We start from the raw sequence: 17,374 nt of genomic DNA, 5'->3' as shown, positions 1-17,374 counted from the left end.
ATTTATAGCCCTGGATCTGATAGGGGGCTGTGCTCCTTATCAGCTGTGTGATATCAGGGGAGTTACCTAACCTCTCTGACACCTGATTTCTTCATCAGTAAAACATGGAAAATATTGACCTCAGAAGATTGCCCTGTGGATTATCACATGATGACTCAGCTCAGGGCCTGGCGCATAATAACGGCCCAGTAAATATCTCCCATGAGCAGAGCACTGAAATACATGCATTGCAATTGTAGTAGAGCTAGCTAGGGGAAGTTGCTGTGCAGCACAAGGGGCTCAGCCTGGAGCTCTAAGGTGACCTAGAAGGGTGAGGTGGGGGCGGGGGCGGGAGAGAGGCTCTAGAGGGACGGAATGTGTGTACACTTAGAGCTAAGTCACGATGTTGTACTGAAGAAACCAATACAACATTGCAAAGTAATTATTCTCCAATTAAAATTTTTTTAAAAAACTTAAAGAGAATATGTACAAAAGCCCAAACAACCACAGACAATTCTATATGCTAAAACACAAAATAAGGGTTTATTGGCCTCACGTTACAGACACATTTTATCATATGTAAGCATTACAGCAAGTTCTGCATAATGAGATACAGAAACAGACACCAAGAGAAGTTGTGATACAGCATAAGACATCATTAAATGGAGAAATTCTACACAGGAAGAGGAACCTAGTGGTCCTTGTGTGTCATTTCTCTTCCGTCTCTAGCTCTTCATATTTATCCACGTCAAAGATAATTTGTTGATAAATGTCCAGGCTAGCCTTTGAATACGTTTTAGCTTTCCCCATGTTTATGAATTTTCCCCTCCTTGTATTCTACTCTAGAAGTTCACTAATAAGTGCGAGAGCTCACACCACACAGATGGAAATAGAAAGATGCATACATTTGGAGCCAGAGGTGTAACCAGTTTTTATTCACTTCACTACCTTGAGCACACTATGTAATTTCTTTGTTCTTTGTCTGTTCAAGGAGAATACAATGATCTCTTCATCTCAGGGTTGTTATGGGGATTAAGTAATTTTATTTCACATGCCTGGCACTCAGTATGAGCTTAAAGGTTGTTAGTTTCCCTGCCTTTTCAAAAGGACTCTTAGAGATCATCACCTTTCTCGTTTGACAAATGAGAAAGCTTAAGACCATAGAAGTTAAAAAACCCCACACATCTGAAGTCCCATTTCTACACTCTTTCCAGTGCTGTCCTTTCTCTTATTAGCTTGTTTAAATTCAATAGAGAAGAGAAAACTCAGTGCAATCAAAAAGTATTCTTTTCCTCTTTTTAATATAGGTAAGCCACCAAGAGACTTTTAAAGTAGGAGTCAGTTTTATGAAAGGTAATAAGTCGTCTAAGAACTGTTCTAAATCCTCAGAGTTATTAAAAACAGAAGTTCTGTTCTTCCAAGATTTCCATAGCAGACGTAAGTATTCTGTGTGCTTTGGCACCAAGAACCCCAGCACTGAGTATTTATCTGCACATTTCAGCTCAGGCCTCCGGAATTTCTTGCCCATGGAATTGGCAGAGGAACCAGAGTTCCTTTTTCACAGCGGTCAAGTTTGTGCAGACACAGCTGTATTTGAAGTCCAGCTCTCTTCCATTAGTCAACAGAACTTGCACAAAATGCAAGTAATTTAAATGTAAGTGTCGGGATCGTACTCTGCTTTCATATCTTTGTCATCTTTTTCCAAACCTGAAGATCACCCATGGATAAGCCAAGAGAACCCATGATCATGTGCATGACGGAAAAAAGGCAAAACTGGGCAACCTGTAATTTAGCTCTTGGCCTCTTCATTTAAGGAAGAATGGCAAGCTTTACTCAGCAGGAAGGAGATATTCAATACTACCATTAAAAATAGCTAAAAGAGCCTGTTATTTCTTTAAAAACATGTTTTTAAAATAACATATTACCATAGTAAAATCGGTTGAATTTTGTTTTTTGAAAAATATGTGTGTTAATTTGTCTCTTTCAGGTGTCTCAGTCGCCTCTTTACCAGTCTCAAGTCAAATTCTTATTCTGTTCAGAAGCACCAGGAAACCCTAACTGTCACTAAGGCCACGTGTGGCTGCTGATACATGGAAACACAGCCACTGGAAATAGGCTGTATTTTTGACTACACCAGTTGCTCTTAGCAAATTGCTAACACAGAAAGCTATATCGGTTCTTATAACTCTTAATGGTCCAGCCACTATCCACTTATTTTAGTCATAGGGATCTAGAGAAGGGCACAAAATTGGTCAAATAAAGGCAGAGGCCTATGAGACATCGCTGTGGCTTTTGAGGGTAACAAACGGGTTCCCAAAACTGCTTGTTGCTTTGGCATTGGGGAACTTTTCCAGCCTGCATGGTAAAAGCAGCTATATGTTAACTTTCTTTAATAGGTCTAAGTTCATTTTATAGGAAGAGACAAGACTGAACAGTCAAACCTCTAACCCTGCTATGTATTAATTTACTTGGTTCTGTTTATCACAAATAATTTTTCTCAGAAGCAAAATCCTGTCCGAGTTATACCTAAATATGCACATTTAAGGGTCTTGTCAAGTATATCTTAAAATAATTGTTTTTGTTATTCTGTGCTGCCATATTTAAGCAATGTAGGAAGATTACACCAAGGGCTAACTATCAACAGGATATGAACATTTGTTCCTTTCCAAATTATGGTCATTTGATTGGCTATTAATCTTGGCAGTATTTACACATAGAGAGACTGGAAACATTTTGCTTCCTAAAGCTCACCAGTTTCTGACAATAATACTGGACTCAAAAACAAAACAATACATTCATCTCTTCTCTTATTAATAGTTGTAAGATGGCTTTTTTTTTTTTTTAAACTGTTCTATCTGGATCTCATCACGCATAACAAGAACCCATATGCTGTGACTTCTCTGTTTTACACCTCAGTCTCAATTTATAAAATTATTTCAAATTCTGAAGTCTTGGGTCATGTCCACATCCTGGGAGGCTGCTTGATGTGTTTCTCCTTCAAAATTTCTAGTCTGTAAGTTTCTAAAAGTTTCCAGAAAACCTTACACTTTTCTCAAAATTCTCCCCTGTAGGGCAATGGAATGAGGCGTTACACTCATTCTTGTTTCCGCTTTCGAAGGAATTCTTTCCAAGGACTCAAGTGTCTCACCTTGTACGACTCTCCTCCCCTCTAACACTTGATGCCACACCATCATTAGACAATATAGAAACGTAACTAAGGCCTTGCACTGTTCAGTCTTGGAACCCACTATTTTCCCCATGATGGTGATTGATAGCCTTCAATGTCTTTTACACTTTAAAAGAATATTAGAAAATATCTGAAAGAGGTATCAGGGTGGATATGCACAGTCATTCTAAGTAACTTCACCTCTAAACTTTGATCACTAAACTTAGTTCTCAAAGATAGAGGAAGAGGAATGCAGATAGACAGAAACGAAGGACATCTTCCCCAGATATACGGTCAATCATTCCTAGCAAACAGTGCCATGTGATTTTAATAGAGTGGACGGTGATCTAAGTCAAATTTTCTAATGCCTGGTTCTGTGTTGGACAGAATCCAAATTCTTAATAAAATTAAGCTATGTTAGCTCTCTCACTTTCCTTGATATCTCAGGCCAGTTAGAGAAAGAAAAATACAGAAAAACTATACTCTCTTCTGGAAGGCTTAACTGGCGGCTCACTGGTAAAGAATCCACCAGCTAATGCAGGAGATGTGGGTTGATCCCTGGGTTGGGAAGATCCCTTGGAGGAGGGCATGGCAACCCACTCCAGTATTGTTGCCTAGAAAATTCCATGGACAGAGGAGCCTGGCAGGCCACAGTCCATGAGTCACAAAAAAGTCAAACATGACTTAGCAACTAAACAACAACATACTCCCCTTCACACTCCATTTCCTCTCTGCTCTCATCTCTGCCATTTCCCACCTTCAAAACAATAACAGAAACCCAAATCCCAAGCCACTGCATATTTTTCTGGCCAAAACTCTCTGGGAGAAATACAATGATGAGCGTGCCCTGATGTCTCCCAGGTCCCGCAGACAGCTTCAAAGGACAGCTGAAATCTGGCCACTGTCACTTTGCTTGGTCCTGGGGGGAGGACCCAAAGCAACTTCCCAGCTGACTTTGCCTTGATTGCACTCTAAGTGGGGGAGGACGTATATGGAGATGCTCCAAATGGCCTTGCTCCTCAAGTTAGACGCTAGTTTTATTCTGAAGCCAGTCAGTGAAGAGAGGCAAAGGCGAGTAGTCTGGGTAAGCTGTTGCACGCCTTGTGAAGACGTGCTTACAGTGCACTGCGTGATCATTAAACAGAGAGTGCAGGGATCTGGGGTCTGGTCTCGGTTGGACCTCAACACCCTCATCTGCAAAATGAGAGCTGAACCAGATGATCTCTGAGAGTTGTTTCAAGTCAAACAGATTCCTTGAATTGTAGTCAAAACTTGCGTGTATGTGTTTTCATTGAAGATGAACTATTCAGAACCATTAAAACCTGTTTCAAACTCTAAAGTTCCTCTAGGTAACTTTTTATTTGAAGTCACTCTTCATTTGGCTTTTCAGGATATAAAAATCATAACTTTTTCAAGTTTGTTCTTAGTAACTAAAATGAGCAATGTATATGTCCTTTCCAGCAGTAATCCTTTGATAAATGTTTTAAAAATTAATCTAAACATCGATTATAAAGTATTTTAACTAGGAAAATCACCGGCTATATACTTTTAAAAAATAGATTCTAAATAGTTTTAGGTTTAAACAATTGACTAATGATGTTCCAGCCTCTGTTTGTGTGCACATGTAAACCTAGGTTAGAATACTTTCTGTCTCTAAAAATACCAGTATTTTTTTTTCTTACAAGTTTGAAGTAGTCAGTTAAGGTTACACACACATTCTTTAGGAAATTTGAAATGGTCTGTAAAAACGAATTGCTTTGAAATCATAAATGCGAAAAAATTTTTATTTCCTTTTGGAAAACTATTCTTAAATGACTTCCCCCCCACCCCAAGAATTGGTGATTTATATTCTAGTAAGCATTTTGGAGTCGAAGCAATTCTACCACTTACTTGTTCTGACTATGAGAAATTTCTTTTCATTTCTCTGGTCTTCAATTTATTTTTGAGCCTAAAAAATAAAGATACTGAACTTGAATGAAATATCCTCAAAGATCCCTTCTCCATGACACTATGGCTGTCCTTCAGATTCTAAATGCCCTGTTCTCAATATAGCTATTCTGGAACTTAATGGAAAAAAGATGGTGCTTTCATATTAGCTATGTTCTAGTTCTTTTATTAATTAAGAACAAATTTTTCTTTCTTGTCCTCAGTTCACCTGAATGCTCCTAAAATCTAAACATATCAGGAAATAAGAGAGCTTTATTTTTAATAGGTTTCTCTCTTCCTTTATGAGTGAAAAAAGTTTCACAATGTGTATTTAATTTTCCAATAATTTTTAAAAGGCCAAATTTCACTGGGACCATGAAAGAATTTTCTGATATATCCAGACTATATAGAAACCACCATTCCAGTTGGCTGAAAAGTAAAGGCTTGGTTAAATTGACTTGGCCTGGTTCCCAGGCCTTTAGCAATATCTGAGAGTTAAGCCCATCACCTTCAGAAGCTACAATAACTCTTTGATTCACTGTAGTCCCATTTAGCACACTGCTTTATAATAACATGTTTGTGAATAATATGAGAAAGCTGATTCTCCTTCCAAATGCACTGAATTTATAACCTAGGATAGACCATCTCTGAGACAGTGTCAGTTTTAAAGTTATTTCAAGGTGGTTAATTATGTAGCCATTGGGGATGTGTTCTTTCTTCCTTTTCAAAAGTTATTTCAGGTGTCAAACTGCTTCACACAAATATGGTACATTTTGTTTGGATACCTTAACACTCACGAATTAGAGGACACATTTTTAGGGGGGCTATTCTCTGCTAAGGAGGTCTTTCCCTAAAGACCACCACTTCTGCTCCCCAAGCCACCGTGAGTCTGTACTCCCCAGGAATGCTGCTCATGCATGCCCACCATGGGAAAGGCAGTCCAGCATGGAGGTGAGAGGTGTGGCTAAGGATTACACCCGCCCCACTTGTAGTTACAGAAACATTTTGTAATTTAGAATCACAGAATTCTACAAAAGACAACGTCATATTATAGAAGGTATCCTAGAACATCATCTTATCCAAAGCTACCACACCTAATTTGATAAATAGGAAAGAGGGACAATGGGAGGTAACAGGTGTACTTGAAGCCACACAGCCTGGGTGACTTAAATCCCAGACTCCTGTGACTCCTTCAAAGTTCTCATGACACCTCACGTGTAGAACCTGTGGAGAGTGAAACTATCTAAAACTGCTCCTTGCACAGAATTTTTGATAAATGTTTCTATTATGATTTGCCCACATTTTACCTTATATCTAATCTAAATTACTTCTTAAAGATTCGTGAACAATCGAAGCTAAAAGTATGAGACCACTGATGTTACAAAACAGTAGCTTCTAGTTTTCTCATTACAGTCCTAATTGATGGTTGCTCTGCCGCTTCCACTAGAAATCAAAACAGTTATTTTGCTAACATTCAAGCAGTTGGAAAATTTTGTCGTATCCTAATGTTTGTACTTAAAAGAGATGCTTATTTTTTAAATAGAGGTAATGTATTTCAGGTGATTAAGGAATACGTCCCGAGCTACAGCATCAGGGGCTTGTCCTTTTAAGTCCATTGGCGTGCTTTCAAGTCTCAACAGCTAGCTCCTATTCAAAATCAAAATACAAGCTGCAGTAACTCTCTAATGCCACAGTAAGTTTAGAGAGACACAGCATGCCTTCTGTTAGAAAAAGGTCAAATCCGGTGCCAAATCACATAAAGGCGCAGTTTTGGGGACAGAATGGAAATTGAATACACCAAGATTGCTACTTGGGAAAATGATCAGTATATAATCTAATATCTTTAATTTTATATACATGAATATAATGTATGCCAACTTTGTACATGAGATACATATAGTATTTAAACATTTTACTCAACAGATAAGAATTTACAATGACAATATAACTGACTAAAGAGCTGTCCACTCAATATACTTAGATCTGTACTTTAACAGGAAAAGAATTGAATAGTTTACAATCATAGAAACACTGACATTTGAAACAAGACTTTATAAAATAATTTATATATATATATTTATATATATATATATATCCTAGCATCTATTGAGAGGAATGATTTTCATTTGTGGCTGTGTGCAATGAATGGCATATTTTAAATTTTTAGATAATAAAATAATTTAGAAGCAGTCCATGCAGTGGCAAAGCAAGGGATGGCAGTTTCTTAAAGACGTCCTCTCTGACATCAGCGGACATCAGCCACACACGTGGTACCACTGGGGCACACTCGAACAAGTCTCCTCCAGCAATTAGTTACATAAAGTCCGATATACACCCGTTGATACCCTTCCTTCCGTGGTACAAGCATAGGTCACAACTTGTCTTAGCTGGGGGAGCAGTAGTCAGCTCCTGCTTAACGTGACTGTCTCTCCTGAAGTTCTACGTGATACATCTCCATACGAGGTGACTAACAGAACTTTCTGGTTTTCACCACTTTACTCTGATACTTCACCGAGTGCCCTCCATGGGCTGTGACATAAACATCCAGCAGGTAAGATTTTCCAGGCTGAAGGCCTTTAATTGTTTCTGTGGTTACTGCTTTTTGCAGGTTCTGACTGTGGAAATATTTACAGAGGACCTTCTCTGATTTCTTCCTCGTATCTGGGCCCAGGCATTGGTTTTGCTCTCGTTTCTTCTGGTCTTCATTGTAATTATCATCCACTTCCTTTTTGTAGATGCAAAACTTGTTCCTTTCCTGGGTGCCCAGCCAAGCCACCGTGACTGAAGAACAGGTGCGGAGCTTGTCGAAAGCTTTGATGCGCCTGTCTTCGGGAAGAGAGGGGAGTGACTGCTTACTGGGCCGGGTGGTAGCCAGTATTTTCAGCATGGACGCCCCCTTCTTGTTTCCCTTCAGGCGGATGAGATATTTGGCTTTTGGTTTTCCTCTCAGCTGAAACTGCCGAATGCCTTCCACATTCTGAGACAAGAGGAGCTTCCCATCTCTTCTCACTTGGATTTGGACAGCGTCCAGACAAGAGTGAACGAAGAAGGTGACCTTCTGGTGAGCCGGGACTGGGGCAAACCGGAGAAACTTGGCCCCCTTCCTTTTAACGAACACATCGGTGACCTTCCCGTCCTTCAGCTCCACCGTCTTCTGTCTGGCCTCCTCCTTGGTCCTGGCGAAGGTGCCCAGGTAAGCTGTGCTCATGTTGCTGTCGCTGTTGGCCACGAAGACGTCGAAGTAGTACTGCGTGTCGGGTTTCAGATCCGAGACCGTGAAGATGTTCTTGTTCCCTATGCAGACCTTCTGAATGTCCGCCTTGGGCCTCGCGTGAGCATGCCGCCCTAATTTGGGGGAAGGCTTCGTCAGGAAGCTGCGCTCCTTAGCGGAGTTCTCCGACGCAAACCCGAAGTGGGCGAAGTCGAAAGGGCTGAAGTCCAGGCCGGGTTTGGGGGCCATCATGAAAGCGTCGTCCGCACTCAGCTTGGCCTCCACCGCGCAGAGGCTTTTAAAGTTGTGCTCCCTGCTGACGACCACGCAGTACTGAATGGGCTGCTTCAGCACCGAGGCGGTGGGGCTCGGCTTCCAGGCCAGGGTGACAGTGGTGCGTCCCAGGGACGTGACATCAACTCGCGGGTCGTAAGGCAGCTCAGGGTAGGGCTGGTCAGACTCCGGAGTTGTGGTGGCATAGACTTTGAAATGCGTGTCTTTCTCTGTTGAAAGAAGCTCCAACTGATACAAACCAGATGGAGAACTAGAAGCTATGAAGCACTCCACGTCGTTGCCTTTGTAGGAGAATAGCTCCGTGCCTCCCTCATTAATGATCTGCTGCTTCTGCTGATCGAGAGGCTCTGGATCACCTGCAAGACACGAAAGAGGCGCAGGCTACACGTCAGGACACGTGCACGACCTTAAATGGTGTTTGTACAACAATTCAATTGAGTTTTTATCCATTATAAAAAGAATACATGTTCCTGTAGAAAATTGGGAGATACAAGAAGGTAAAAAGACTTTCCATTATTATATGATCCAGAGACAGTTCTGTATTAATAGTTTGATTTCTAGTAGGTTTTCTTCTACATGTTTCATGCAATTGATACTATTCTATTTTTCTCTGTAACTTTACAACATTTATTATCATGTATATAGGTACCTAGAGAAACCTCCCTTTTTTCTCATTTATTATTATATAATAGAAATAATACAGTTGGTTAACTTTTGAGCATTATAATAATGCTCTTATATATGTAAGGCTTTCTGATTTTAAATGATTTCTTCAGAAAAGACTCCAATTAGTGGAATTTTTAGGTCAGAGACTGCAAATCTCTTAGAGACTAATCCCTACTGTCAAGCTGCTTACCAAAAAGATTCTACCAGTTTGCACTTGGATGGCTAGCCATTTCACTAATTTCACTTTTGTTTGTAGGACCGGACAGTCTCATTAGAGTTAGATTATAAACCACCAGTAAGAGGATATAATTTTCAATGTGTAGAACACTTGCCCAGGAGGAATGAAGGGAAAGCACTGAAACTAAAATGTTTTGCTTTATTTTTGTTATCAGATATCACACAGATAGCAGTGTGCACAGACGTGAGAGGACCCAGAAAACGACTGCATAGCCAGATCGAAGTAGATCTTTTCCAGCTGAGCACAGGTTGAGAGTGAGGTATGCAGAATTTCATAGTCCTGAACCATGTGATGAACACAGTCGTCACATGACGATTCCTTTTCTCTATCTGTCTCATCACTCCCCATATGCTCTTTCAATATTTTCCTAATTACAGTTCCCCCATCACTGTAAATATCCAGCTTGCTAACATCCTGTCACATCATCAATCTCAAGCCTTACTTAAAGCTACGATGCCTTTGCCCCTTAAGTGGGGGGTGGGGGTGGGGGTGCTGTGGGCAGCATCAACCCAGGGCCTCAGACAGACCCTACTCAGTTCTTTGTATTTCGTTATTTGCTTTCCATCATCTGAATCTTCCTTAAATGCCTAACCGACTCCTCCTTCTGACTTTCTTTTCATCCTGGACTTTCAGGCGGTGCTAAATGCTCTTCTGTTTTCTCTTCCTATCTACGCTTTACTCCCCAGAGATCAGATACTCTCCTCCTGGTTGCATATTGGAATCACCTATAGGGGCTTTTAACACACCAATGTCCAGATCACACACCAAGGCATTTAAATCACAACCTCTGAGGCAGGATCCAGCATCTAAAGCCCCACTGGTGATTCCAAGGTTCAGGCAGGACTGCAAACCACAGCCAGGGAAGCCAATCCGAACCTCTTGCCTTTCCCTGTACCTGTCTCTCTTAATCTTTTTTTTTTTTTTACCAAATCACAGTCATCTGATGTCATCCCCATTTCCCACACCTCCTTCCCCAATGCCCAACTTCTCCTATGCATCCATGCAGTTCTGTCTCATGAGGAGAAGGCTCTATGTCTCTTATCTTTCAGCCATCCATCCATCCAGAGGTCTGGGACCAGATCTGTCGGGGTACTCACCAGAGCCTTCCCCGCTTGCCTCCTCCGGCAGTTCCTGGAGGCTCAGCTTCCACTCTAAGGGCGCATCACAGGGCGTCACTGTGACGGACAGTGGAGTGTTGTCCTCTTCAACCACAAAGAAATACCTGTGTGAGAGTGGACCACTTCAGACGGTGACAACTTACCCTCACACTGAACAACCAAGATTACTGGAAAAATCACTTGGTTTGTGTTCATTTAACAGAAAATCAAACTGGCTATCTGATACAAATCATGATATTTCAGCATTAACTGTGCAAGTCCATAGCCCAAAGTTCTGCAACCAGATTTACCATCAACATGGTATGACATAATTAGATGTGGAACCAAAATGTGTTGATTGCGTGTTACTTGGGTTAAGAATAAACAATTAACCCAGTCTGGGGGTGTTATTTAGCCCAGGCCCTGCCAGTGCGATGTTAGTCAGAACAAAGGAATTTCCAGGGACATTACCCTACAGGTACTGCATTTTCCATAAATTCAGTGATAAATTTATAAGATACGGAGGGCACTCTAAGGCACTAAGTATTCCAAAAGATCATTTTTACAGCTATGTCCTTCTAGAATGCATGTTGATCTCTAGCAAAATAACACTGTCTTCACGTTTTTACATTGTTGATGTTGTTCAGTTGCTTAGTCGACCAGTCATGTGCGACTCTTTGTGACCCCATGGACTGCAGCACGCCAGGCTCTCCTGTCCTTTACCATCTCCTACAGTTTGCTCAAATTCATGTCCATTGAGTCAGTGATGCTTTCTAACATTCACTGCCGCCCCCATCTTTTGCCTTCAATCTTTCCCAGCATCAGGGTCTTTTCCAATAAAGGGTCTCTTCGCATCAGGTTTTTACATTAGTGACTTTTATTCACAGCTTTATTATTCCTTATCTTTTTGGAGAGAGCTATCTAATCACCATTTGAGAAATATTTTTAAAAGGTAAAGATTACTGTGTTAGTCAGTGGAAAGACACATTTCTCTATCACTAAGATTTTCTGTTAATGTAAATAACCTAGTGATTTTAAAAGTTGAACTTCCCTGGTGACTCAGACGGTAAAGAATCTGCCTGCAGTGCAGGAGACTCAGGTTATAATCTCTGGGTTGGGAAGATTCTCTAGCTAGGGGAATGGCTACCCACTCCATTATTCTTGCCTGGAGAGTCCCATGGACAAGCGAAGCCTGGGGACTCCAGTCCATGGGGTCACAAAGAGTTGGACACAACTGAGCGTGTCATAAGAGTTGAGTGATTTTAAAACGACATTTTGAAAGATTAAAGCATTCTGTTCTACACATTCTTCTTAGATTTTTTAAAATGATGGTTTCAAAAAAACTTTTTAGGGAGAATAAATATTACCTATGTATAACAATGCTTTATCTTCTCACTCTAAATAATTTAGATGATTACATTTATCTTTCAAAGCCCATGATCTTGCAAGGGAGGAAACAGGGGTTTCCTCACTGGTTTCACCTCCTAGAGATGGTACCTCCTCAGTATCTCTTGCCTTTGCTTCTCTCCACATGCACCCCAACACCTTCTCCCGCCTGACCCCCACGTCCGTCTGCTCTGTCAGCCTCCTCTGTGGCTCCTCTCCCCTCCCTGATGTCTAGCCTGCCAGGTGAGCCAAGGACCTGTGCCGGAACACTTTTCTGGCATGCTCATGCCCTGGGTGAGCTCACCCAGGCTCACAGCTTTAACCTCTTGTATGTTAATGGTCCCCCGATTTAAACTGTCACCTGAATTCTTTTCTTCTCGTATAATTGAATTAATGCACTTGTGGCTGCTCTGGGTCTCTGTGGTCATGTGTGGCCTTTGCCTAGCTGCAGCACACTCTGTTGCAGAGCACCGGCTTCTCACTGAGGTTGAGGCTCCTGTTGCAGGGCACGGCCTTGAGCTTTGGCTCACTCGGGCTTTAGCAGTTGCAACTCCCAGGCTCTAAAGCGCTGGCTCTGTACTTGTGGCGCATGAGCTTAGCTGCTCCATGGCATGTGAAATTTTCCTGGAGTAGGGATCGAACACCTGTCTTCCGCATTGGCAGGCAGGTTCTTTGCCACTGAGCCACCAGGGAAGCCGCAGCCTGAATTCTTAACTAAGTTTTAGAAACAACTATTTTCTTGCTGAGTTTCCCTGGTGGCTCAGCTGGTAAAGAATCCGTCTGCAATGCAGGATATGCAAGTTCTACCCCTGGGTCAGGAAGATCCCCTGGAGAAAGAAATAGCAACCTGCTCCAGTATCCTTGCCTGGAGAATTCCAGGGACAGAGGAGCCTGGTGGGCAATAGTCCATGGGGTTGCAAAGAATAGGACACAACTTAGCGACCAAACCAAATCTTGTCATTTTCCCTTAGATAATACTGAAAATTTCAAACTTAGGGTGTCTAATCCAAACTTCTCATTCTCTCCCCCAATCAGCCTCTCTTACAGTCTGTCTCTTCTCAGTAAATGAGAACCCTAACCTTCCAGTTGCTCAGGAAAACATTTTAGAGTCATTCTTGATGTTTTCTTTCTCTTCCACTCCACATACACTGAATCAGCAGTCATTTCTTGGCTTCGTCTTGAAAACATAGCGACTCCATCACTTTGTTCCACTTTCTCTGTTAACATCAGATCCAAGTCATCATTTTTTCTTTCTTGAGCATTGTAGTAGCCTTCTGAATGGTCTTATTTCTACTTTGAGCTCCTCAGTTTATTTACCTCCTTCCAGAAGGTGATAGATATCCTTGTAAGCCTAAATCTGAACACACTTGCTGCAAGCCCTCCAAGCGCTTGTTTCATTCAGAGTAAAAGCCGCAGAACTTGCCGTGATCTGGGTCCCCAACCAAACCTCTAAACTTGTCTCCTCCATCCTTTCCCTTCTTTACTCGGCTCCTTGCTCTCTTTGGAATATTTATGGCACACTATTGCCTCAGGGCCTCTTACTTGCTGTTCCTCCACCTGAGATGTGTGAGTTGGTCCATAAACAAGTCTGAGTGCTGAAGAATTGATGCTTTTGAACTGTGGTGTTGGAAGAGACTCTTGAGAGTCCCTTGGACTAAAAGGAGATCAAAGCAGTCAATTCTAAAGGAAACTAACCCTGAATACTCACTGGACGGACCAATGCTGGGGATGAAACTCCAATACTTTGGCGACCTGATGCAAAGAACTGACTCATTGGAAAAGACCATGATCATGGGAAAGATTGAGGGCAGGAGGCAATGGGAACAACAGAGAATGAGATGGTTGGATGATGTCATCAACCTGATGGACATGGGTTTGAGCAAACTCTGGAGATAGTGAGGGACAGGGAAGCCTGGTGTGCTGCAGTCCACGGGGTGGCAAAAAGTAGGACTCCACTGAGCGACTGAATAACCGCCCCCTGAGATGCTCATCCTCTAGCTGTTGACCTTACTTGATCAGTCACTGCATCAGTTCCCTTCTCAAGCACTATCTCACCATAGGCCTCCTCTGACTCTTTATGGAAGATATTACCTTCCTGCTCGTGAAGTCCTCCTACTCTTCATTTTTCTTCAAAGCACTTTTATCACTGGCTGATGTATTACATATGCCTTTCTTTACTTTTTTTTAAAAAAAATTTTCCACCTCTCCTGACTAGAATGCAAACTACAAGAGGGCAGAACATTTGGTTCAAAACTTAGGGAACAAAATAATTCTTCCTACATATTTGTTGAATTAATTAACAAATAGGTTTAGCTGTTTGCTTTTGGAAAAAAGTGCTGAACTGGTGAGAGAGCCTGACATTCCTCAGTGGGGGGACCTCTGCCAGCGTCACTGCTGTGTCATCATCCCTTTTGCTTTCTGTGCTTGGACCACATAGAGCTGCTTTTGTTTTCCAGACTCAGTCCCATCTTTGAGCCATTGGGATGTTTTCTCTGCCTGAAACACACCCTTTAGGCCTTACTAACATATATGAAAATTATTTTAATTAAAACATAGTTAATGCACATGCCCCTACTCTCTGTCACTTCTTCCCTTTCTCTTACTGGTGTGGCTCAGGGTCTTCACATACTCTGAGTGTCCTGCACTTTTCACTTGGGGCACCTCTTTAATTTGTGTAATATTATTTATGTCATTTTCCCCACAAAGGCCCATTTAGGGTTCACTTGCCATGTCATTTTATTGCCAGCATTTAGCACAGATTTCTGCATGCAGAAGGTCTTGATAAACCTTTTTAATGAGTAAATTACTAATTGAATAAATAGAACAGAAGAATCATAACACCCACCTTATTCTAGCCTGAGGATACCTATGCTTAGAATCTACCTGAAGAAGCCATTGGGATGTTTTCTCTGCCTGAAACACACCCTTTAGGCCTTACTAACATATATGAAAACTTATTTTAATTGAAACATAGTTAATGCACATGCCCTTACTCTCTCTCACTTCTTCTCTTTCTCTTACTGGTGTGGCTCAGGGTCTTCACATACTCTGAGTGTCCTGCACTTTTCACTTGGGGCACCTCTTTAATTTGTGTAATATTATTTATGTCATTTTCCCCACAAAGGCCCATTTAGGGTTCACTTGCCATGTCATTTTATTGCCAGCATTTAGCACAGATTTCTGCATGCAGAAGGTCTTGATAAACCTTTTTAATGAGTAAATTACTAATTGAATAAATAGAACAGAAGAATCATAACACCCACCTTATTCTAGCCTGAGGATACCTATGCTTAGAATCTACCTGAAGATACAAAATCTGAATGGAAATATATGCTCCCGCTACCCCTATGCAAAGATGAATTAGGAACTGGAGGGTGGAGGTAGGGCCGTAGAAGGACAAATAGAGTGAAGCCCCCATAAAAGTAAAAACGACTTGTTCAGAATAAAGATAGACGATCGTCCAGGCAAAATAACTAGAGGATTGCATTGTTCACAGCATGGATTTTATGTACCTTAAGCATCCATAAAGATGGGTGCCAAATGGTTTAATTTTCAATTCAGTCAGATTCGGACAGTAGAGTTTTGTTCCTCTGGCCAGGTTGCATAGGTGATGTTAAGCACATAAACACAAGTGAACCTATCTACATTACAGAGAACTAGGTAAGACAAAATAATTTCTTTAGCATCATGTAATATAAAAGGTATTCAAAATTTTCTGCTTTTGTTTTTGATTTTTATGTGGGTAGCGGAGCTAACCTGTGCTGAAATCCATGTGCAAGTTCATTTATTATCTTCTCTTCTCATTTCAGTCAAGAAAGTAGTTTGTTTCCCAAAGTAAGCAACTGTGTCTTAGTAACTTGAATACAGGCCATAAGCAACCGAAAACAAAGAAAACAATGCCTGCATTCCACAAGGTAATCATTATACATATAAAACTTCAGGGAGTCCCTCTAAGTCAACATTTTCATATGGAAACACTTATGATTTAGGGATAAAAGATAATCTGAATAAACTTTAGCAATTTGACAAACATGTATTGTCTACCATGCACAGCACACTTGTGGAAGGGAGCTGCAATCAGAGATGATAGGATATGATTTACAAACTTCAGGTATTCACTGGCTAGGGAGAGAGACTGAAATGTGATAAATATGCTCCAAATTATAATGCTGGAGTGAGGGATAAACACTCCCTGAACCATTTAGACTCTGGAATTTATGTATAAACATAAGAATAATTAATGAATTTGTTTGCTTGCTGTTCTCTGCTGCCAAACCTTATCTGGAATTTCATCTTTAGCTGTAATATCAACAATGCCTGTGCGTATCTCCTGTCACATATTTTAGCTCTAGAAATGACTGTGGCTTCAACTCTTTAACTAGTGTCAGTTACCATTACATCCAAATGTAGATATCAAAGTCTCCAGTCATTGTTTGTGGGGAAGAAAAGACCAAAGGAATGAATAGACTGAAAACACAGGGAGGAAAGGGGCACCTGATGTTCTGAACCGTCTTATAATAAAAACATGGTGCTTGAAAGGAAAAAAATGTAATTTTAAGACAGCTCTTAAAACCAAAACTTATTTAATTTTTAAGAGACTGGAAGATCAAGGATAAACTATTTATTTGATTAAGTGATATGATTACATAATAAAGAACGTTGTCTTTTCAAGAATGCTGCAAAGTAGTGTACAAGTCCATATGGAAAATCAAAGAAATCGTTAAAGAAAAATTTGCATTCACTCAAATATTTCAAGAGACAAAAGGATATAAAAAGCAAAATGGTTTGGCATGAATTCAGCTGATATTTAAGACTAATTTGAATCATTAGAACTGCCTTCCCTGCCCTCCCCTGTTTACACAGACTAAATCTCTGTAAATACTAAGAAATCAAGTTTCTTCAGTGTAATTATCCTTGCATTTTGTGCCTTTATTTATTCTTAGGAATCTCCTTGAAAGAGCCATAATTATTTTATGTATTACTGACAAATCAGTTCCTAATCTATTACCTTCATTAAAATGAATAATTTCATTCAGGTGGTGCTGAAATGATACCCAAACAACAGGTCACATCAGTCACAAGTAAACTTATTATTTACTCTCATTCAGACTGTCCAGATGGCAACATGACTTTGCCACTCAGTAGAAGGGGAGAACCACCTTCCATTCTTAGTGTCAATCAAAACTGAAGTGACAAGAGAAAAATGCCCTAATGATTTGCTATACTTCAATCTTTGGAAAATGAATTGTTGATGATGACATATAGTATTAACCTTTGGAATACCAAGGCACCCCAAGTTAAAAGGAGAAGTTGTTTTTGAAATATGATAAAGAGGAGTTTGGGCACTGCAAAATAAGTAACTTTAAATATATGTAGTTTATATGAGATATATATATATATATATATAAAAA

The 17,374-nt window shown here is 40.6% G+C and overlaps 1 protein-coding gene across 1 annotated transcript in view; it reads right to left on the bottom strand.

The window, feature by feature from the left end:
- Positions 504-17,374, bottom strand: part of NDNF (neuron derived neurotrophic factor) — a 48,432-nt gene continuing 31,561 nt past the window's right edge. Inside the window, exons 3-4 of the mRNA XM_005681260.3 lie at positions 10,578-10,702; positions 504-8,932 (exon numbers count right to left, since the gene is read on the bottom strand). Of these exons, the coding sequence (XP_005681317.2) occupies positions 7,539-8,932; positions 10,578-10,702 (1,519 nt within the window). The 3' untranslated portion in view covers positions 504-7,538. The remainder of the gene's footprint in view (positions 8,933-10,577; positions 10,703-17,374) is intronic.

This window comes from Capra hircus, chromosome 6 (assembly GCF_001704415.2).
Source record: "Capra hircus breed San Clemente chromosome 6, ASM170441v1, whole genome shotgun sequence".
NCBI classification, from domain to species: Eukaryota; Metazoa; Chordata; class Mammalia; order Artiodactyla; family Bovidae; genus Capra; species Capra hircus.
This window is presented reverse-complemented; position numbering and strand designations above follow the sequence as displayed.